We start from the raw sequence: 24,507 nt of genomic DNA, 5'->3' as shown, positions 1-24,507 counted from the left end.
TAGATAACACAAGTTTGAAACAAAGAGAGGCGATCAGAGTCCTGCCTGCAGCGGCGGGTGGGAGGAGGCCGTTTGGGAGGGTGGTGCACTGAGGCTGTGGTTGAAGCGTGTCAAGTGGCAGCACATGTGGCGGGGAGGGTCTTCATGGCGGGTTACGGGAGGGGAGGGGCGGTGCTGGGGAGGGACTGTTGGGCCCATTGACCGGTGGGGAGCCGCTATTTGCGAAGGGCAGTGACAGGAGCCAATTAGGGAGGTGACCAGAGGGTGTGCGGTGCTTCGTGCCTATATCCTGGATGTGGCGTCTCGAGGAGACAGCGCAAGCGCTGCCTAGGCGAAACCTTAAAACGAATTGTGGCTATTGTTTGTTTTCCCTGCTCAGGACATAATAGCAGACTGGACATGGAGATACTAAATAGGGTGGTGCTGTGATCACTGTGATCCAAAGTGTGGATTGAACCTGTTGTCTCCTAGGAGATTCTGAATTGAGGAGCAGCTTTCTGGCCCCCCCTGGGGAGCAGCCTAAGCTGGCTCATTGGCGCCCCAGCTCCCAGGCAACACTAAGCCCTCCTCTCATACCTGCCCAGGTCCCTTAAGGGTTTGCTGGGTGAACCCCAAAACATTCACCTCCATTTTGTGAGCAGCAGTTTCACTGTGCGCCAGGTTGCAGTGACCCAAGGACCAGGAGGTGGTAAGAAGGCAAACTAGTGCTGTCTATTTCCTGAAATTTAAAAAGCGATTTTCTCTACCCGTGATTGCATCAATTTCACTTATTTTGCTTGTGGTTGTTACAGTTTAAAAAGTGAAGTTTTTTACCTGCCCATGATTGCATCATTTTGTACCTGTTTTGTTTAGAAACTTGTGGTTTTTACATGCCCATGACTGCTTCATTTAACCTGTTGAATTGTTCAATTTGCAGTATAAAATCTGTTGTTTTTTTTTCTCACATTGCCCATGACTACCTGTTTTTCCCTCCTAGTTTCTCCCTTGCTCTAATACGCCCCCAGCTCCCATTTTGTGTTAGCAAGTGAGTGAAACCACATTACCCCACCCCCTTTAGCAACAAGGATATTATATATCAGAGAGTGAAAAGGGGGTGCTCTGAGACGGGAGTAATCTGCTGTTAGTTGTTTGAGCTCACAGTCGTTTTTTGGCTAGGAGAGTGAGTAAAGGTTTGTACAAACAGTATTGTTAGTGGGCAAAGTGTGTTAGGCCATTTCCTGCAGAACTCCAAAGTGTGGATAGAGCCTGTCTGTCTCCTAGGAGATTCTGAATTGAGACGCAGCTTTCCAGCCCCTTAGGGAGCAGCCTAAGCTTGCCAATTGGCTCCCCAGCTCCCAGGCAACCCTGAGCCCTCCTCTCACACCTGCCTCGGCCCCTTAAGGGTTTGCTGGGTGAACCCCAGAGCATTCACCTCCAGTGTTTGAGCTGCAGTTTCCCTATGCCCCAGATTGCAATGAACCAAAGACCAGGAGGTGATAAAAAGGCAGACTAGTGCTGTCTCTTTCCTGAAATTTAAAATGCGATTTTTCCCTACCCGTGATTGCATCATTTTCACCTGTTTTTGCTTCTGGTTGTTACAGTTTAGAAAGTGAAGTTTTTTACATGCCCGTGATTGCATAATTTTTTTCCTGTTTTGTTTAGAAACTTGTGGTTTTACTTGCCCGTGACTGTTTCATTCAACCCGTTGAATTGCGGGATTTTCAATCCAAAATCCGTTGTTTTGTTTTTCTCACATTGCCCATGACATCCTGTTTTTCCCTCCTAATTTCTCCCTTGCTCTGTGGTGAGACCTGTGTGCTAAGCAAGCCTCTCCAGCTCCCATTTTATGTTAGCAAGTGAGTGAAACCAGATTACCCCTCCCACTTCCCTCTTAGCAAAAGGGATATTATATATCAGAGAGTGAATAGAAGGTGCTCTGAGACAGCAGTAATCTGCTGTTAGCTGTGTTTTTTAGGGATTCTACACTTGTTTTTGGCTAGGAGAGTGAGTAAAGTTTTGTACGAACAGTTTCGTTAGACGTCAAAGTTTGTAAGGCCCTTACCTGCAGAACTCCAAAGTGTGGATTGAGCCTGTCTGTTTCCTAGGAGATTCTGAATTGAGGAGCAGATTTCCAGGCCCCCTGGGCAGCAGACTAAGCTTGCCGATTTGCTCCTCAGCTCCCAGGCAACCCTGAGTCCTCCTCTCACACCTTCCCAGGCCCCTTAAGGGTTTGCTGGGTGAACCCCAAAACATTCACCTCCATTTTGTAGCTGTGGTTTCATAATGCAGTGAACCAAGGACCAGGAGGTGGTAAGGAGGCAGACTAGTACTGTGGTACTTCCCTGAAATTTCAAAAGCGATTTTCCCTAACCGTGATTGCATCATTTTCACCCGTTTTTGCATGCCACGGTTGACCATTACACTCTGATTCAACCTCTGCTGGCATTCCAGTAAGGAGAGTTATCAACAACTCCTTAATTACTGGAATATTTCCAGAAGAACTCAACAAGTCATGCATACGCCTAATACTGAAGAAAACAAACTTGCACCCGCTGAACCCTGACAACTACGGACCTTTCCTTGGCAAACTGATAGAAAGAGCAGCATTCACCCAGATGCCACAAGTCATTGAAGAAAACGCCATACTTTAAGACTTCCAAACGGGATTCCGTCCAGGAAGAGGCACAAAATCTGCCTTCCTTGCCATCTGGGATGACATGAAGAACACAGTTGACCGCAACGGGGTTAATGCGGTGCTTCTCTTGGACCTCTCGGCTGCCTTTGACAGAGTTGACCATGAAACTCTGACAGAAAGACTCTACAAAGCTAGCATAAAGAGGACTGCTCTAGACTGGATTGCATCCTACATTTGCGACAGAACTAATGTCATCTATACCCCACCTTTCTCGTCCAAACCGTACTTCACGAAAGCAGCGGTCCCTCAAGAGTCTATTATCTCGCCCACGCTTTTCAACATCTGCATGAAGTCATTATCGGCACTGATCAATCAATTTCACCTCACGTGCTATAACTATGCAGATGACATGCAAATACTCCTTGAACTGGAATGCCCCAAAGACATTGGAAACTCATCAATTTTCAGTTGTCTCAGAGCCGTGGATCAATGGATGACGTCGAGCCACCTCAAATTGAATGCTTCAAAAATGGAAATAGTCACATGTGGCGATTGGAAACATTTTGACCCGCTCAATGCATAGCCTGATGATCTGGGAACACCGCCTAAAGTATCGAAGAAAGTAAGAAACCTTGGAATGACCATGGACTTCAAGCTATCGATCAATGCCCAAGTGGACAAACTAGCAAGATCAAGTTTTGTTACTATAAAAACTCTGCAAATAATCTTCCCCCATTTGGAATTTCCACACAGTGTCCAGGCTACCATCTCTTTTCTGTCCAAACTCATTACGCCAATAGCCTCCAATACAGATCACCTTTAACAACCATGAAAAGACTACAACAGATTCAGAACTCAGCTGCCAGACTACTCTTACATATAAAACAGCAAGACCGCATCTCCCCTGTCTTGAAAGCCCTGCATTAGTAACCGGTTGTCAGAAGATCCACATTCAAGCTGCATGGTATCACCCACAAAGCGATACATGGAACAGGACCACTCTTCAACAGGAATGAAATCATCAAACATATTCAAGAAAGGAACCTCCACTCCAGAGTGGCACCCTGCTTCAAAATCCCAAGATACAAGAAAAAAAACCATGGGTGGCACATCATTCTCTACTCAAGCAGCCAAACTATGGAACTCTTTACCCCCACATAAGATCCACAAATAACTATCTTATCTTCAGAAAACTACTCAAGAATTGGCTCTTCCCCACATAACCACCATAAGCAAACATAAATTTACAGCACATCTCTGTATATATAAGCATTTATTTGTACTATAGATATGTACCTATATATGTGTATTGCTTTGCATAGACATGTAGAATAAGTGTTTTAAAAAAAAGAAAATATATAGATATTCATTAGTTCTGCTTAACAAATGTACATATTACTGATTGTTACATTATTCTATGTTTTCAACATGTATATGTGACTGCGTAAATAAATAAATATTTTACCATAACTATTTATCTACAATTGCTTCCCTATTGATTTACAAAAATATATATATTTAAATAATAAAATTAATTTAAAGTACAACAACACTTAAAAAACGGAGTTTATTTAATGCATCTTTTATCTACATATACTACCTTCCTTTATGCCTCTATATACCTTCCATGTATACTTATGGATCTATATATTTATTACTTTTCTTCTAATTCGGCATATCCAATGCACTACCCTATTTTTCACCCTTTACCACTCTCAATTCTCAATACCTCAACTCTCGGACTCTCTTTCTACTACGCTTTCCAGTGCAATACCCTATTTCTCACGCTATACCTATATCAATATTTCCTCTACCTCCACCCTCTCATTCATCCCAAACACCATACCACTACTATGATACCCAAAATAACCCTTTCTAGACTCTTCCCTACTCTACCCCTCCTTGCATCATCCCATACCTCTTTTACTATTCTGATCCCCCAAAACAAGCCTTTCTAAACCCTTCCCTCAGACTCTTCCGCCTCCATCTCCCTTTTACTCATGCCAAGTCTCCTCCTACTGCGATGAGCTCCAAAACAAATAACAACAAAAATATATATATCCCTCCACTATCCTTTTCAATCCAAATAACAGACTAACATGTCAACCACTCAAATTAATTTCACATTGCAGTATACTAATTCACCACTAATCCTCTATGGGTTCCGGAGTAGCGTGCTACTTGCCGAAAAAGCACTTCAACACCTCATTGGGGTAGCAAGCGCTATATAAATGCAAACCTTTTTCCCTCTTTTATTCCTCCCCTATCCTTCTCAATCCAAATAACTGACTAACATATCCACCAATAAAATTACTTTGATATTTCGTAATACAAATTCACCACTAATCCCTTACGGGCGCTGGAGTTACGTACTACTCGCCAATATAGCGCTTCAACACCCCATCAGGGGTAGCAAGCGGTAAATAAATGCATACCTTTTCTCCCCTATTTTATCCCTCCACTATCGTTCTCAATCTAAATAACTGACTAACATACCCACCACGCAAATTACTTTCATATTTCACTATACTAATTCACCACTGTACCAAAGTAGCGTGCTACACGCTGAAAAAAGTGCTTCAACACCCATTTAAGGGTAGCAAGCGCTATATAAATGCAAACCTTTTTCCCTTTTCTATCCCTCTACTATCCTTCTCAATCCAAATAACTGGCTAACCTATCCACCACTCAAATTACTTTCATATTTCTCTAAACTCATTCACCACTAATCCTTTATGGGTTCCGGAGTGGTGTGCTATTTGCCGGAAAAGCGCTTTGACGCCTTGTCAGGAGTTGTAAGTACTAAATAAATGTAATTACAATACAATACACTGGCCTATAGGGCAACTTAGCAGTGCCAGATGACCCAGTCTAAGAGGCCAGTGTGTGGATCATTTTTCGGGCTGTTTCTTGGTCTTTTTACGGACGGGTGGGCTGGTTTTTACTGTTTATTTTTCTTATCTTATCAGAAAAATTGCCGGCAGCAAGCACAAATTCATGCAGTCTCCCTCACTATGAAAGGAGTCTTTACAGAGAAGGTAGGCCACATTTTAACTATCTGATTCGCTAATGAGGGCCTCTTTTATTTTGATGGCTGGGCCCATTTTTTGTCGAATTCCGAAACTGGAGGCAATGCCTGCACGGTCTTTTTGGCTTGTACGGTCTGCATTTCAAGCATTCATTCTGAGAAATTCTGAGTTATATGTATTCACTTTAGATCCCTCAAACACACAAAAAGGCTACCACTCGGTAACGCACCATCTATCACTACTGCTGACGTTCCAGCTCTGCGACTTCTGGCGGCAGGGAAGGGAGGGGTGCCCGGCACTGCTCAAGGCAACACTAAGCGGCAGCTGAGTTATGAGCGCCCGTCCCTGCGCAGCGGCGGCGCATTGCTGCGGCAGTGCACAGCGCCTTTTTAGTGTCAATACATTGGTGAAAATTCCCTAGATTCCGTTTGCAAGTGGGCTTGCGGCGGATGTCAGACTGGTATGCTGTTGCGAAGTCCAGAAGTTTAATCGAAGAAACATTGAAAGACTTCAATAATGTAAACTATGGGGTTCCAGAAAATGAATGAATTCATTACACTCAGTCTCCTCTTGACTGTATCCTTGTCTTTGATCCTGTACAGAGCTCTGCTGTCTTTTGACTAGGTTCACACGATACAAATATCACATGACATTATATATACATTCATCATCACGGCTGGGATACACTTTCGAGAATGCCTAGACTTTCGGAAAGAATTTGAAAAAATAAAGAATAAAACTCATTTTCACAGGCACTCGACAAGCAGTAAACATTTTCTTTAAGAATGTATCTACAAGTTATTATGACATTTCTTCTAAGTTCCCTTCGGATTTTGTATTCCATTTTCATGCTACCCTCCTAAAATCTAAAAGTGTAAGATCGGATCTCCAGAAGTCTTACCGGTCTGTGAAAGTACAGAAGCGAAAGCTAGAACAGTGAAGAAACAGCAGGTCTTCGGAAACAAATTCATTTCAGCTTTTCTGTTTAGCCTTTGCCTATTAAACGAGGTCCATCGCGGCTCAACTTTCTGTGGTCTGCATTTCGGTGACCAATAATAGATAATGCGGCTTCTGTCCAGGGCACCACACGTGCACTCCTCGTCAGTCCCTCACAACTGCACAGTTTCATAGAGTAAAGGTTCTGACTTGTGGCTGCTGCAGGTTTCCTGTGCGCACGACTCATGCCGACGCACAGGAAGTAACGCATGGGATACGTCTCTCACTTCACGAGCCTACGCTGGTTCCAATCCATGTGTCAGGATAGCTGCGCGGTATCCAAGATTCCGTAAGCTCGAGCCCACCACGGATCTAGGAGGATGCTCAGTTGATCTGCTAAAGAAAGGACACAGACCTGAAACGCTTAATTTTATTTTTGGTGTCATGGATACATGGCCGTGTTTTCCCCATTAAATAACTGGGCCTGCATAATGAACATGTTCTGCGCCTCAGCCCGTCAACTAGCGCTGCCTGGAGCTTTTTTAAGGTCGCTCTATGGACAACTTTAGCAATTGTTGCAGACCTAGGGTCATATTTATGACCCGGTTTGCGTCACTCTTGCACAATACAGTGGGGCAGATTTACGAGTTCTGGCGCATCCCTGCAAATCAGCAGGGATGCGCCAGAAAACATGCGACACGCAATTCCCTCCTGGCGCCACCACAATGCGGTGCACTGTGGTGCAAGGATAGGGCGATGCGTGTCGCATCCTGTGGCGTAAGGGCGGCGCATTGCTGGAGTTGTGTCGCAAGCGCAACACGGCTCCAGTACTACTCAGGGGCGCCCTACGCCTAACATGCTGCGTCGCTCCTTGCGCCTGCTTCAAGCAGGTGCTGGGTTTTGACGTAGCATGGACGTAAAAGTGACTCAGTGAAATCTTCTACATTTCACTGCGTCACTTTTACGAGGCGTTCCTGCGACGGAACGCCCACCCTGCGCTGGAATGCCCACATGAAACCAAACGCAAGTTTCACGTGGCGCAGGGCTTTACAACGTGACGCATATCCCTAGATGCGTCACGTTGTAAATGGCGCAACGTGGTGCATGGTTTACGTTGCTGCTGCGTCACAGAAGTGACACAACGGCGGCGTAAATGTGGCGCATGGGGCTTGTAGATCTGCCCCAGTGGGTACAAGAGTGACGCAAACCTTAAGTCAGATTTTTGAAGCCACGGAAAGCCAATGTGCGTGGCTTCATTCCATGGGCTTTGCATTGCATGGGTGTTCCCATGCAGCTGTCATGGTTTTTGACGCATTTCCAGAATTACCAAACCTGGTAAACCTGGAAATGCACCAAAAAGGTATGACTCTCCAGGAAAGGCATAACGGGGAGAAATAGCTTTATTTCTCCTCATTACTTCCTCTTTCTAAAGATAGCGGAATATGCCTCAAGAAATTGTTTTTGTGCAGGAAGATGCCCCTTCCTGCACAAAAACAATCCTGCATGCAATACAGGCACCCTTGCACCATGGTGCTAAGGGGCCTGCATTGGTGCTAGGCAGCCCATTATGCGCCAGTGCATAGGCAAAAGACAGGAATGCACCGTATGTCATTTACACAGAACATTCCTGCCCTTTTCCAGTGACGCAGCACAGGAATGTGACTTACTGCACCACATTGCCATAAATATGGTCCCTATTGTTTCCAAAACATTTAGAGTCGGGCTTAGGCTCTGCCCACTGCTTTAGATTGGATGGCTTAATTGCCTATCAATAGTGGCAGTTTTGAGAAAATAGCTTTCCTCCCTGTTGTTGTGTTTGTCCCATGCTGTCGCATTTCGGGCTGACATTGCTGTGATGGCCGCGCTTTTATTAAGTCTCCGCTGACCACATGCAACTCCTTTTTGTTTTGCTCGTTTGTGGATCCTTTTCCCTTTAGCAGTCACTTAAACAGCATCTTGCAGATACCTCTAGAAATGCTGACTGTCTTGTTTTGTTCTTGCCATTTATTTTGCTGGTGTTTATGTTGTATAATTTGTTTGGCCAGTGGGTTAGCAGCCTTTTGGGTTAGTGGCTGAGTGAAAACATGGTACGATGCCGTACTTTTATTTTGTAGACAAGCAGTTTTAGCAGTTGTCCTGTGTTAACTGTCCTTCTGCTTGCTCATATGTGGCTCTGGTTTTGCCTGCCTGCGGGGTACAAATATCCAGTAGCAAGTAGGCTGGCAGCAGAGCATAGACGCTGTGTCTTCGCAAAAAGAGCAAGAACATTGGTGAACACATTTAAAAGAGTAAAGCGAAGTAGGTAAGAAAGCAAGGAAAGTGATGCACTCCTGTGAAGTGTTTTTTTTATTTCAAATCATTTTTATTGACATTTTATAAAAACAAAGCAATACACGAAGAGAATGTATGGTGTAGTGGTGTATGATGGGTAGGATAAGGTATACCAAAGAGTTTAGTTGTAAAAACATAGCATAACAACCAATTTGAGTTAGCTGGTAGCTAAGCCTGATACAAATAAATACCCGGTGGTCTCTGTAGCAGGGTACCCCAGTATAGGATCAAGGGTTAAAGTGAGGAGGAAGAAAAGACAAAAGTAAGAATAAAAGAGGGGGGAAATCTGAGAGTAGCAGGGATGGGGGGAGAAGGGGGGTAAGGTGTGGATGGGAGGGATAAAAGGAAGGTGTAGGGGGTAAGGAAGTGGGCAGGGAAAGGGGTGGAGGGTGGAAGGGGAATGGGGGAGGGAGTGGGAAATGGGGGAATGGGCGTGCTTCGCAAGAAGATGAAGGAAAGTTTGTACAATGTATAGTGTCTAATGGAGGGAGCGGGTGGGTAGTAGTGAGTAAGTGATGTTAGTTCAGGGGTAGAAAATACGTTATGGCTGCAGGTAGCTAGCGGTGTATGAGTTTAATCTTCTACAGCTTTTTTGTTTTTCTCCTGTCGAGTGCTGGAAGACAAATGAGAGTCACGTCCACATCACTGGAGCAATTCAAGTCATCCGGACAGTAACAATGTATAGAAGAAATGATTCACAGGTGAGACAAATGCAAGTAAGCCATCACATAAGAAGTTTGGAGTAACATGGACAAGAATGTCATCCAAGTATGAGCAAGTGACTGACCCAAAGGCCAGCCCCAATCCAAAAAGTATTGTAGACAGGATGGTTTCGACAACAGATGGTGAACGCTGCCTGCAGACAAGACATAACTGTTGAGCCAGCAGGAATGGATGTTTTCGGGCCTTTCCATGTGTTGCTTTGCTTCAGAGCTCTGTTTGGCCACATGAAGCAGACAAACTATGCGGAGAAAGGAGATTGCAGAGCGGTTGAAGCCTGAAAGTCGTGGATGGGAGGGTGCGGGTGAATCGAAGGTGCCTGCCCTCCAAAGGTGATATGTTTGTTATGGGCCTCGTTCAGTGTCCCTGCACTTTATTATATGATTTCTGTGCACTTTGTTAAGTTTTCTGCGCTCGGCTTCTTTTCATTAACCTTGTTTCCTTTTAACTGCAGTTCCTTTCATTTCCTGCATGCTCTATTGCGTGTTTTATGTCTATCTTTTTTAACTACTACTTTTTGTGAATTTTCTCCGTGGATGAGATTCTTATTTTCTATGTAGATCAGTCTCGGTTGCAGGTGTACCTCTTTTAGCTGTGCCTGCCGTCTTCCATTCTATGAGCATTTTAATTTCTTGAGTTAGGATGTCATCTAGATTTCCTGTCCAGCCCTTTCTGATGTCTGCACCCTTTGTTATGTTTACCTGTGGATCTCATAGTATGCTTTCTGTGCATACCTAGTTTTTCTGCACAGGTGCTGCTTTTGTACACCTCAGTTTATTTTTTGTGTCATGTGCTGTTTTCCCAGCCCCTCATTCGGTTTCATATGTAGGCATGTTTTGCACATTTCATTTGCCTTATTCTGTTTGTCTTGTTTACAGAGGTTTTCTCACATCGTTATATATACACATTTTCTGTTAGGTTCATGCTATATTTTCCTTCATATATGGTTTCGTACTTAAGAACAATTGCAGCGTGCATGGTTAGCTGCAGGTCTGTGTGTTGGTTGCTTCAGATCTTTGTTAAGTCATGTGATGCAGACTCAGGGAGGAAGAGAGCGGTCACTGTGAGGAAGGGATGCTCGGGTTGTTCAGAGGTGCTTGAACCAATGCAAGCAGTGTGTGCAGGATGGAAGCTCTTCTGTTGGGAGACAATGCGGCGTGTGTGGGATGGAACCAGCTCTTCTGTTGGGAGACTATGCGGCGTGTGCACGGTGGAAGCAGCTCATCTGCTGGTAGACAATCGGCGTGTGCAGGATGGAACCAGCTCTTCTGTTGGGAGACTATGTGGCGTGTGCAAGGGGAAACCAGCTCGTCTGTTGGGAGACAATGTGGCGATTGCAGGATAGAACCAGCTCTTCTGTTGGGAGACTATGCGGTGTGTGCACGGTGGAACCAGCTCGTCTGTTGGGAGACAATGCGGCGTGTGCAGGATGGAACCAGCTCATCTGTTGGGAGACAATGTGGCGTGTGTGGGATGGAACCAGCTCTTCTGTTTGGAAACAATGTGGCGTGTGCGGGATGGAACCAGCTCTTCTGTTGGGAAACAATGTGGCATGTGCGGGATGGAACCAGCTCTTCTGATGGGAGACAATGCAGTGTGTGTGGGATGGAACCAGCTCTTCTGTTGGGAGACAATGCAGCGTGGTGCCGGATGGAACCAGCTCTTCTGTTGGGAGACAATGTGGCATGTGCGGGATGGAACCAGCACTTCTGTTGGGAGACAATGCAGCATGTGCGGGAAAGAACAAGCTCTTTTGTTGGTACACAATGCTGCATGTGTACGATGGAACCAGCTCTTCTGTTGGTACACAATGAGGCGTGTGCAAGATGGAACCAGCTCTTTTGTTGGGAGACAATGCGGCATGTGCAGGATGGAACCAGCTCTTCTGTTGGGAGACAATGCGGCATGTGCAGGATAGAACCAGCTCTTCTGTTGGTACACAATGCGGCGTGTGCGGGATTGAACCTACTCTTCTGTTGGGAGACAATGTGGCATGTGCGCGATGGAACCAGCTCTTCTGTTTGTACACAATGCGGTATGTGCGGGGATGGAACCAGCTCTTCTGTGGGGAGACAATGGGGCATGTGCAGGGTGGAACCAGCTCTTCTGTTGGGAGACAATGCGGCGTGAGCGGGATGGAAACAGCTCCTCTGTTAGGAGACAATGCGGCGTGTGCAGTATGGAACCAGCTCTTCTGTTGAGAAACAATACAGTGTGCAGGATGGACATATCTCTTCTGTTGGGAGACTGCAGTGTGTACAGGATGGAACCAGCTCTTTTGTTGGGAGACAATGCGGTGTGTGCGGGATGGGACCAGCTCTTCTGTTGGGAGACTGCAGTGTGTGCAGGATGGGACCAGCTCTTCTGTTGGGAGACTGCAGTGTGTGCAGGATGGAACCAGCTCTTCTGTTGGGAGACAAATAATTGTCTTCACTGTCTTGACTGCTGTAAAAGGGACACTTTGGCATGAGATCAGTTTAGAGGAACAAAAGTTAACCTTATGGAAATCAAGACAAGTAGAGTGTATTCAGAAACATTGTTTAATGCTTAACAAGAAGGCCATATCCAGCAGAAGCAAAACAAATTGCTCCACATGTTTCTCACTGAAATGCTTAGAATGTTTTTATCTTCATTGTGTTTTCTCCTGGGGATTTCATTTCCAGTAAGCACAAACATCAATGTAAAACATGAAAGCGTCCTACAGACTGCCATGTCCGCACAACTAAAAGGAAGTCAGAGTTTAACTTCAAATGCCAGAGTGCATAGGGGAAGGGTGAATATTTGAGGGAGGAAGCAGCACACTAGGGAAAGAGCAAGAAAAGGCTTGCTCAAAGCCCACTTTAAGTATTAGTATTGTCCACAATAAGCCTTCAACTACAGACAGATTTTGTGTAGGCGAGACCTAAAAACAGGAAGTGGAGATGGCATCATATGCTGGTGCCCACATTGTTTTTGATGTGTCATGAGTGTTGACAACTGCGCTTATTTAAGGACATATTTCACAACGCAACCTTTAGTTTCACTTTGGTAAATATTGCTCTATATGGCCGTATTTCCAGTCACAGTAAGCCTTTATAATGGGTACAAATATATACAAGTTATCAAATAAAGAAGTTGCCTTTTTTCAGTGATAAGTGGATTACGCATTTTGTGGAACCATTAGGTAGCACGTGGCAATGGAAAGTGAAGGCCGTTCTTTGTGGCGTTGGGAGTGATGAGCTATGCAGAACTTGAATAGTTCAATATCACACTTCCTGTTATTTTGTCAGATCAATTAAATGCTTATCCTTGCCGGATACTTATTTATAGCTCATACATTCAGTTCCCTGAGTCTCAACTCCTCTAGACCTTCTGATTTTAAACAGTGCTCAACAACTCTGAACAACCATGGACAGAAAAAGGCTATCAATCAATACTGATTTTTTTGACAATTTAGTACCACAACTACAACTCATTTGTTTAGCGGATTGCAGAAAATCCACCTTTTCTGTATCATCATTCAATACTTTTTGCCTTTTTGTGGACTGTATTTTAGTGGATCAAGAACTCTGTGCACTATAACTCCTGCTGATCAGGAGTAGAGTGCCTACGCCCACCCTTATACATGGTTAAATAAGCCTATTCCTTATTGACGCATTTATCTTGCCTATAAGTCCCCAAAATATGGTGTAGAAAGCGAACCCAGGGCAGTGTAAAACCTGTATTGCAACCTGTCAGAATAACTATTTTGACAGACAAAGACCTCCCTTTTAAATATTAATAAGTCACCCCTCTGTAGGTCTTGTAGCCCACAAGGTAGGGTGCTTGGTATTTAAAAGTGGAACAGGTGGAAAATTAATGTCCACATGTGTCTACAATGACAATGCCCCAAAAGCTATTTTCAATGTGGCAGGCTTGGCAGTCCTTTATCAAAAACCAATAGAGATTAAAATTGCTATTTCAGGTTTGGGGCCAACTAGAAAAATAATTAAACCACTATTTGTAATAGGTATTAAACATCCATTCCATTTTTAGATTGAGCATCAGCGATGACCTGTTGTATCTCTCTGTGTGGCTTTGGCAAACTCACCCATTGCTATTGGCTGTTAGCTGCAGCATTCAGAAATGCTGGTTTCCTATTGGTGTATTTCTGTTAAAGTCCCTCCTTTGTGTGTTTAGCTCTTATTCCAGCGATTTCACTCAGAGAGCATTTTGGTCGGCCATCACACAGTACAGCGTGTGATGGCCTCTCTTCCCTCTTCCCATCTGTTTTGTAGTTTTAGGTAGCGCGAACCGGAACCGAAGGTCACTAGTTAAGGACACATTCATTTTTTAATAGGCACGGGGAGATTAAGCAATCACTTTGCTGCTCGGTCCGACCGTAGCTCTGCAGTGCTGCTCGCACCCATGGCTGGTCTTTTCTTAGGAGCAGCTCATGAGAGGCTGCGCCGGGCCTTTTCAGCAGGAAAGTGTTGCCTTGAATATTAATGCCCGGGTTGATAGTGAGTGTGTGAGGGATCTGTGACAAGACAGCTGCTTCCGGCTTTCTCCCGCCATTGGACACCCCGCGTGACCCTGTGTGGCTGTAAATGAAATTCCTCTTTATTGAAGAAACTATCTGCGTGGCACGCTTATTATTTCACTAAAGTCACGGTATTTCCAAAAGCATTAGCGCTATGCCGGGTTCTCCTGCACTGAACCTGGAAATATGTCGCAAACTTTTATTTAAGTGCCTAATCGGTATAGGTTCCTCGTTCTGAACTATTTTTATGATACGTTCTGTTCCAGGATTGTCGTTGATGAGACCACATAAGATCAGAAAAAAAGCACTGAACACAAGCTATTATAAATTATTTTTTTAGTAATAAATTCAACTAATGTCCGGACTTCCTCAGAATTTATTAGTTCTGTAATTTTTATTAAAAACAAAACCGAAAACAAGTAAACTGGGTAATTTACTCATTTCCAATGACAAAAGCCATTGTTCCAATATTGTTTTCCTTGATATAATTTTCGTTTTGATCAACAAGGCCGCTCAGCTGGTTACACTTTAAGGAAACTAATATTTCACATTTTCCATAAAACTATACATTTCGTAGTTTAATAAAATAATATTTCATTATTAAGATATGACGCCGAATATAAACTTGAGAATTCCTCTGTTGACTCTGCTTCTGTTTTACATTAATCTGGACAGACCTGCTGAGATCTCTCTGGCTAAGACCTTGGCTACGAGCCTAATTTCTGTGTAAATGCAGATTACTCGTTATGATGTGTAAGTATTTTTTTAGTGGTAAATACCCAACATTTTTTGTTTAAATCTTTTTTTTGGCATTTTCCTATTTTAATACAATACGAACAGTGTAATGACACCATATCCCATGACAATATGTAGGCAATGCGGTACTGAGTACAAACTACCGTTAAAGCAAGTTATTTGGCGGATACATCATTTCAAATAGGTACTGAAGGAATAGCATTACAATACAACTAATGGTGTTGATGAGACATTGTGATATATCACACGCTTACATTCTAAACATGGTGCATTACGTAGATGAACTGTGAATGTAGGGTACAACAAAATGAGGACACAGTAATAAAATTAGGGATTGGGTATTCGCCTAGTGTGTTGGAAAGGGAGAGTCCTGCTAGAAACTGTTGGTGATAACCCCTTGATGTAGGATCTTAAGCTATGTGAGTGGGGCCTGTTCTTCCTGGTCTTCTCTACGTGTACTCTCAGAGACTAAATGCTGGATTGACTGGCCATGTGCCCCCTCCGGAGTCTCCTCCGTGGTAGCATCCAGGCCCTGTAAGTCCGACACTATATTCACCCAGTGACTCGCCAGGGGGAACTTACAAATCTCCAGCAGATCTTCTCAGCTCAAGGCCACCCCCTCTGCCCTAGCCCAGTTGAGTAGGGAGTGGCGCCAAGCTATTGTGTGGGGTGCTATCGAGCGTTTTGCTGCGATCAGTCCCAGGTCGAGAGATCAGGAGGTTGCCCTGTCTTTCTTATTCCTACTAAAAAGATGCAGTATGTATACCTCCCAGTGAAAGGGAATGTCGCGGGCTGTGCAATTGGCCAGTGTAGGCCCCAGTATTCTCCTAAAGCAGGGCAATGCCACACAATATGAAGTATGTTTGCATCCAATAAGCAACATTTAGGGCAGGCTGCATCGGATCTAAGGAAGTACTTATTAATTTGGGTTGGGGCGAGGTATGCCCGATGTAGTATGAAAAATTGAATCTGCTTGAAATGCTGATTGCTCAGGATATGTGTCGGGCCTTCCAGAAGAGCGACCCACTCCTTATCTGTGAATATACGCCCCAGAGCCTCCTCCCAATGTTGTTTTAGGGGGGTAAGGTCAATCCCGGTGTGTTGGAGGAGTGATGATGCGAACCAACATGTCAGGTGTCCCTCATTTCCCATCACATGTAGGTACTGCATCATATGTTGTGTGATTGGTTCCTGGATGAGATTGCCCCATTTGGATGACAGTGAGGCTATGAGCATGCGACGCAATAAAAATTGCCCAGGGTACATATTCTCCTTGGACATAAGCTCTGGGTATGGGATGAGGGAGCCATCTCTATAAAGGTCCCTCGTGTCCTGGATGCCTTCTGTGTCCCAGTGTTGTAGTTCAGCTGCCGTGGTGTATGTGTCTCCTCGTGGAGCTCCTGATAATGGGATGGCGGGGGCATACGGCATAGTATTCCTGGTGAGAAAAAGGCATCTGCGGAAGCATTTGTAAGCTATGGTGAGTAATAATGCTCCCAGGGTTCTGGGTTTTGTGCATGGATGAAAGATATGCGGCAACGTGTGATGCAGTACTGGGGGTTGTAATGAAGCCGTGTCTGCTAGGTGTCGGGAAGACAGCCAAAGGGCTATTCATTGCAGCTGGGAGGATAGATAATAGTGTTCTAAATTGGGCACCGTTAACCCCCCTGTTCCGTTGGCAGATATAGTTTCCCCATAGACACTTTATAATAATAATATCCACATTTGTAAAGCGCGAACACTCACCCGTAAGGGTCTCTAGGTGCTGGGGGCCGTCGGGAAGATTAAGCAAGCTATTGCCCAGAGTCACATGGTGCTGGGCTAATCTGCCGCCGGCGCCGGGGATCAAACCGTGATCCCCAGATTCCGGAGTCAGTCGCCCTGGCCGCGGCGCCACACCTCTTCCCTTATGCCTTAACATTGCCCATTTAAAATCCCTGCTTGTCTTTTTCCATTTGCAAAAAAAGGAAGGGGACCTGACGATAGGTAAGGTAGTGAAATAATAGAGGAGACGAGGGAGGAACACCATTTTTACAAGGGCAATCCTACCAGTAACTGCCAATGGGAGAGTCTTCCAGAAGCACATTTATGACTAGATGGCAGTTGTGGCTCTAATTATGTTTCCCTCAAACAAATTCTCTTCGGTATATGCGCACCCCCAGGTATCTGAAAGGATATGTGCACCATGTCACAGGAACTTCTCCAAGGGAGTATCCTGGGTCCAAGGTCGCCTGCAGGTAAGGGGAGAGAATAGATTTGGCGGCGTTAACCCGCAGTCTCAATGCTTTGGCAAAACGTGTTAGTGCCAGGTCCAAAGAGGGTGGGATGGCATGAAGATCTTGCACGTACAACAGGTCATCAGCATATAGTGAGATTACATGTGTGCCATCTCCCAGGGTGACTCCCATGTCCGCGTGCGAGGGAGGCATGCCGCTAATGGTTCAACCGCCAGCGTGAAGAGGAGAGGGGACAACGGGCAGCCTTGTCGTGTCCCACGTCTTACCTCTATAGGGTCTGAAACATAAAGACACGTCCGGACTCGTACGGTCCGGTGACTGTATGGCAGCTTAACCATGCTAACGAAGTGAGGTCCTATGCCACATCTAGCTAAGGTTACGAAGAGAAAGTTCCAATCAAGAGAATCAAAAGCCTTCTCAAGGTCCAGCACAAAGCAACCCAATCGGGGGCCAATTTATCGGAGTGTATTCTGCTACCCTAAAGTAGCGATGGATGTTCAAACCAGTATTATGTTCAGGGACTGTAGGCCTTGGCCTTTTTGGTTAAAGTTCCCTAAACATTTTGCTTTCCCCTTAGACCGTTTTCCTGACCTACAGATGCCAATTTAGATGCTTTGGGTATTTTGCCACTGCTGATCAGTGTCAAAGTACAGGAGTTCCCTATGTAAAATGTATGGTGATTGATTGGCCCAGATTGGTATGTTTTCCTAACCAGTAAAAGTCTCTAGCGATGTGGACTCTGTGTGCAAGGGCTAGTAATGCAAGGGCGCACAGAGAATGGAACTCAGGCCTTCAGTGTAGGGCCTTCGTGCAGAATGCTAAATTACCATGTTGTCCTGACAAGTGCAACCACTTGTCAGGCCTGAATTTCCCTTTTACATACACATGGGGCACAGGTAACCCCTAAGCAGGGTGCAGTGTAGGTAAAAGGCTGAACATAAACTGCTGAAAGGCCATTCTGCCCATAGGACAGAATGGGGGAGGAGGCTGGGTGCTGTGTTTTGTAGCCTAGTTTCCTGTCAGTTTATAATGGAGAGGTGAAGTTTGGTATGTGTGAACTCACAGTGTCATAATGCATCTTTCTGTAAAGGTGGTTTTGTCACTGTGTGTTTGTAAACCATTCTTTTAGAAAGAGGCTGAGTTTTGTGCTCTGAGCATTTCTGTGTGTTTCTTAAATGCGGATTGATTGTCTGGAATTGAAAGGTGAGAGGAGCTGGGAGAGGTCTTGACCCAGGGAGGGGTTGAGATAGCACCAGGCTGCCCTGCATCTGGAGAGTAGGGGGAGGAGAAGCCCGGTAGGTGAAAAGGCCTGGGCTGATCCTCTAAACCAATTGACTCATCTCCTGCTGAGTGATTAAGGATCCAGACCCCCAGTATCAAAGGGAGAGAGGTGACACGGGGAGGGAGACACCCAGAACAGATTTAGGGAGGGGTCAGGGACCCCTGGGTACATTCAAACTTCAAAGGCATTAAGGGGTATAACTATGAGAGCTGAAACCCCTGAACATTGGAATGAAACAGGTATGGATTGAGACTGAAAAGGCTTGTACCCATTCTGTGGTCAAGAGGAACCTCTGCTAAAGAAGGAACAACTGAAGAGACTGTGGTGGATAGACCAATCCTTGCTTCATGATCTGGGGCCGTTCTGCAGTTTCCTGTTCGAACTAAGGAAGAGGCTGTTGGGACTGTGCTTGGAGGCGCTGGGTCCCCCTGCTTGAAGAAGACTGTGTTTTGTGCTGTGTCTTGTAACCCCAAGGGCCCGGAGTGAGCTGGCTCCCTGTTTGGAAATGCAGGATCATAAAAGCTTCCGTAGAAGTCACAAGTGACGCGGTGGGCGTGTGCTTAGTGCTGCTTGAGACCCTCAGAAGTTGTGCCTTGTGATCGTGTGCACGCAGGAGTAAGCTAAGTCTAAGACGCGTAGAGTGCGTGTCGTTGTGCAGGCCAAGACGTTGGTGAGTGGTGTCTGGTCGTGGTGTGCACAAGGAGATGCAGCGACGCTCGGATGCGCAGGGCTGCGTGTCGTTGTGCAGCCCGGCTGCTAGTGAAGAGCGCCTGGGCCTTGTGTGCACCAAAGGAAGAAGCGAGACTCGGACGTGCAGTGTGCGTGTCGTGGTGCAGCCAGGGCATTGGTGAGGGGTGCCAAGACATCGTGTGCACCAGCGGAAGAAGTGAGTCTCAGACGCGCTGGGGGCATGTCGTGGTACAGCCTGGGCGTTGGTGAGGAGCATCTGGGCCTCGTAGGCAACCAACAGAAGAAGTGAGTCTCCGACGTGCAAGGGTGCGTGTCATGGTGCAGCCAGGGGGTTAGGGAAGAGCACCTGGAGATAGTGTGCACCGGGAGAAGAGGTGAGACTCGGACGCGCAAGAGTGCGTGTTGTGGTGCAGCCAGGGCGTTAGGGAAGAGCGCCTGGACATCGTGTGCACAGGGAGAAGAGGTGAGACTCGGACGTGCCAGAGTGCGTGTCGTGGTGCAGCCAGGGCATTAGTGAAGAGTGCCTGGACATCGTGTGCACCAGGAGAAGAGGCGAGGCTCGAACGTTCATGGTGCGTGTTGAGGTGCAAGTGGAGCGTTGGTGAAGAGCGCCGGATCATCGCGAGCACCATAGAAGAGGCAAGTCTCGGACACTCGGTGTGCGTGTTGAAGTGCAACCTGAGGTGCTGGTGAGGAGTGCCAGGTTAGGTTGTGCACCGAACTGAAGTAAAGTCTCCACAGTGCTGAGTGCAGGTCTCGGTGTGGACTGAGACCGCCGGAGTGAGGGCCAAGTTATCGGGCCCTCGGAGTCCATCAGTAGCGGCCCGGACCGGCAGCCACGGAAGACCGGAGCCACCGGCCCGAGTCCGCCAAAACCAGTGACAGAGTCCTGGATCAAGGCCCAAGTCGCTGACGTCAGGGAGGAGTGTGGGATCGTGCCCCCCCCAGGTAACGTGGATCAACACCTGGGGTGGGGTGCGGGCCCGGAGGGTAACTCTCTCTTCCTCCTGGTCAGTCAGCTGCGCGAGCCGTTGCTTTGGCTCGGATCCCGGCCCGTGCTGGCCCAGGACAGGTCAGTACTGGGGCCGGAGTTGGAAGCAGTACTTTGTGTGTCATCATTTGATCCATAACGGGGGCACTGTTACTGGAGCACGTAAAACTGTTGTATTACACTTTGAATTATTGCTGCTAACAAACTATCGAACTGTCGTATGATGCCTGACCTCATTTGTGCCTAACAAAAGTTATGTTTGGTGCGCTACGCACTGTGTTATTTCGCCCTTGCATATTATTTGATTGTAACGTGGCGCATTGTATGATTTCATCAGTGCACAGTATCTGAGTATAACGTGGCGCAGTGTATTAATTCTTAATTGCACCGTACAGGATTGTAGCAGGATGCATTGCTTTCTTTCTTCCTGGTACAGGGCATTCTGGTGGTGATACGCATTGCATTATTTCTTCATTTGCAAAGTACATGACTATGGCGCTACGTATGGCATTATTTCTCTGTTGCACAGTATAAGAGAATATCATTACGCATTGCGGTATTGTTTCCTTTTGCAACGTGTGTGTTTCTAGCAATACGACTGGTCTAACCTTTTGGGACACGGTTAGAGAAGAGCTTAACTGTTGGTTAGACGCGGTGGTTGGCATTAGAACCTACCAACCCACCGGAAAGAATACTACCCATTCTTATATGTTGATATTGTATCGTATGGTCGTATTGTATAATTTCTTATATAAAGATTATACTCATTTTATCAATACTTATGTGGAATCTATTTGTGATGACACCATGGAGTTATTGTGAGCGTGGTTGCACATACTGAACACTCATGCCTTGGAGATAAGCCTGGCTGCTCGTGCCAAGCTACTAAAATGGTGAGCAGGGCTATCTCAGACGGTGTCCTTACTTAGCCTAACGTGGAAGTGAGGGGTCGAGGGCGTATGCCTCCAGCATTTGGTGGCAGCGGTAAGTGACAGGAATCTCCACTTCCAACATCTGGCAGCAGAGCAGTGGGATTCGATCCTAATAGAAAGTATACGCGTATGTGCAAAACCACTCACAATAATTGGTGTTCATCATAAATTGATTGTAGATCGCGATACAACAACATATTGTTTTTGATTTGGTGGTTCTAGTGTTGAGTAACCTTTAATCCACACATCATGTCTCAGGGGGAGAGCCAGATGGCCGGTGGGGCTGAGATTGCAGAATTGGATTTTGACATTGAGGCACTATTTACCTACAAGGTTGATCAGTTGAGGAAATTCTGGTGGCCTTGAGGGCCTGGTGGGAAGCCATAGAGGCTCAGGAGACAGGTGATGGTGAGGTGGATGAGGATGACCCAGGGAATGGATTTGATCCACAGGTTTTGCCAATGGAGGGCTCAGCCAGAGGGGCTGGTAGTAGCTATTCAGGGAGGAGTTGTTCACCACAGGAGTTGGAGGAAAACCAAAGGGTCAGGCTACATGAGGTGGATGTGTTAAAACTTAAAACTCAAGCAGAGGAGAGCAGGAACGCTCTCGCGTTGGAAGAGAAATGGCTTCTCTTTGCTCATGAGCTAAGCATGAGGGAAGTGGGCATTAAGGGTAGACAAGCAGAGTCCAGTGTGATTGGTGGCAGCGCACAGTCAGTGCAGAGTGTGGATGAGTACAAGAGTGCAATGGAAGATTGGGTAGTGGTCAGCATGGTAAATGATTTGGAGGGGTTATCAGATTTGGCCCCAGGGGAGCCTAGGCTCAGAAATTATTTTCCAGTATTGCGCCACTCTGGGTTAGGGTGTGGGCTCCTTGATTCCCGGGAGCCTGCACGAGAATCGGACCACTGGTCATGGGTCCAGGGGCCTGGAGGAGCCCCAAAGAGGGAAGGAGGGCCAGGTGGCGCAAGGAGATCCCATCTTAGGGAGGAGGGGTTGCTGGCTAGCCCCCTGTCTCCAAAGAAGGGGAGGCAGAGTGAACAGCACCCCTAGGGATCAGCAGCACTACCCAGGAAACTGGGGGGGGGGGCGGTAGGAGAGCCCCCGGGTGGAGGCCTCGTGCCTGGTTGCCAGCAGTGTAGGGAAGAACACCTAGCATCAGGAGGGTGTGGGGAGTCTGTAGCCAGAGCTCCTGAAGTCCTCAAGTGTGTGGGTGCCATTCCTAAGTGGCAGGCCCAGAAAACTAAATGGAAGATTAAGAAAGGGTTGTGTTCCCCGGTTGGGACACCAAGAGGACAGTGTCCAGCTAGTAGGGCTGGGTTCCCTAGGAGTGACCAAGGTAGACCCACTGTGGAAATGTTCCTAAAAGTGAGCACACTGGTGCAGGGTTACCCTTTCGTCCACGGGTCCGAAGACTAACAAAATAGAGATCGGCACTGGAGTTGGAGTAAATACCAAGTTTATTAATCACTCATGAGTGGGATCACGTCCACACAACACTCTCAAGGCACACTGGATTCACAAACCATCATCCCTTTTATACCATTTTGTTGTAATGTAAGCATGTGAACAGTAATGGAAAGCACAAGTTTAGAAATAGCTATCAGCAAACAAGGGCAGATGGATGACTACGTGGTCAGCAAAGTGGGAGGGGGAGCAGGAATGCTTATGGCAGCAGTAAAGGGTCGACAGTTAACATCTGAGACCAGGTGCACTGGCAGCTACAAACCCCCAGCACGTACATTGCTTAGCCATTTCAGGAGGTCAACTAAAATAGATAACACAAGCAGAGTGAAAAAGACAAGCAGCAGAGGACGGAAGAATTTTGAAGGAAACAAAATGGCTGTTGCTTATGCTAACGTAAAATATTACACGTTTACACAGACGACCCTTTTAGCATAAGATAAGACATTTTCTTATGGATGTCAATTAACATTATATCACAGATTTCTCGTTCCATTGCTGGACGGGCATTTTCATTTTGAACATTCATTTTAGATGGTAGGCAAGTAGTACAAGTGGAAATACAGAGGGAACAAAGCATTGGCCCACATTGAATACAAAAGCAAGGGAAGAGAAAGGCAATAATTATGAATAAAGCCGACAATATTTCCAGACCCCATACAGAAAATATGTTCCAGAACCATCCAGCCCAAGTCCATGTTCCAGAATCTTGATGTATCTCAGTGGCTATTTATGCATTTTGTAAATAGCATCATAAACAGAAGGGGCGTGGTCAGTAGGTATGAACACGCAGCAACTACTACTGATAATGCGACATGCTCCACGATCTGATTAGTCACAGCCTATACTACACGGGTTAGGCGTCTGATTTACCTGTTATTTAAAGCTGCACCAACAAAGAAAAAGAGTCCCAAATTAAAGTCAACATATTGCTGTAAAGCAGTGTCAGTTTGATCCACTTCATCAATATTTATAGTTCTTTTGAATCGGTTCAAGGAAATGTCATTAAACAGTTTTTGATCTTTATGATAAGATGCAGGTGCAAAGAACACAGGAGGAAGCAAGAAGGACACATAGCATATTCCAGACCATCCAATTGGTAGATGATAATAACCTTTACTTCCACAAATGAAGTAAGTGTTGTGTGAGGATAGAAAACTGCTATTGGTCGTTCCAGTGATATTCAATACTGTAGTACAGTCACTTTTTCCCACTGGGATACTACCAAAACTGCTCACACAAAGACTTGCTTGGGCTCTAGTACCAGCGATAACAGGAGGCCTGTTTCCCTTGGCCATTAAAGTGTTGGGGAAAACATAGCTTGTGGAGCGACCTTTGACCCTGTTACCAGGCAGGTCGCTCGTCCCATCCGCCATGCAGCCCCCTGTGGGTTGAACCTCCGTTGCCGCTTTTGCCGCCTGACTGCTCGCTCCCTTTTTCCCTGCGCTTGGCTTTCTGTGCCACTTTGTTTTTTCATTCTGTGCCCCTGTGTTTTGCTTTCTGTAGCCCTGTGCTCTGTTGTCCCTCTCCCGCCGTCTTTTCCCGCCGTTTTTTCCCCGAGTTTTCCCCCGCCGCTGAGCCCCTGCGGCCCCGCCCCCTTCACTCCCATTGGCCGCCCCGCTCCCACCTCCCAGCTGCTCCTCCCTCCCTCTGCCCTCATATGGAGGCCGCGAAGCGGCCGCGCAGCCTGTCTGCGCCCGTCCGTGCCTGGACCGCACCCAGCGCCAGAACCCCTGGACCCCGCACCCCTCGCAACGCCAAACTGCACTACGACGCAAGCACCCTCCACGCACTCAACACCAGACGAGACCACCCCTGCTACTGGGCCACCCCGAAACGCACCCAGGGGCCTTTCACCTGCCGGAACTGCAGATTCACCAGCATCCAACCCTTCACACCACCAGCCAGAGAACCCAACCACCTCCGCTGCATCCTCCTCAACATCCGCTCCTCTCGCAAGCACGCCATCGAACTCTGGGACCTCCTAGACTCCACCGCCCCGACGTCGCCTTCCTGACGGAGACC

At 46.5% G+C, this 24,507-nt stretch overlaps 1 protein-coding gene across 1 annotated transcript in view; it reads right to left on the bottom strand.

Moving 5' to 3' along the window:
* Positions 1 to 6,786, bottom strand: part of LOC146801703 (cell surface glycoprotein CD200 receptor 1-A-like) — a 281,333-nt gene extending 274,547 nt beyond the window's left edge. The window contains exon 1 of the mRNA XM_085621165.1: positions 6,545 to 6,786. Coding sequence (XP_085477291.1) covers positions 6,545 to 6,614 — 70 coding nt within the window. The 5' untranslated portion in view covers positions 6,615 to 6,786. The remainder of the gene's footprint in view (positions 1 to 6,544) is intronic.
* Positions 6,787 to 24,507: the final 17,721 nt, after the last annotated feature.

Source organism: Triturus cristatus, chromosome 8, assembly GCF_964204655.1.
Source record: "Triturus cristatus chromosome 8, aTriCri1.1, whole genome shotgun sequence".
NCBI classification, from domain to species: Eukaryota; Metazoa; Chordata; class Amphibia; order Caudata; family Salamandridae; genus Triturus; species Triturus cristatus.
Note: the sequence above shows the minus strand (reverse complement) of the source record. Positions and strands in the feature narration are given on the sequence as shown.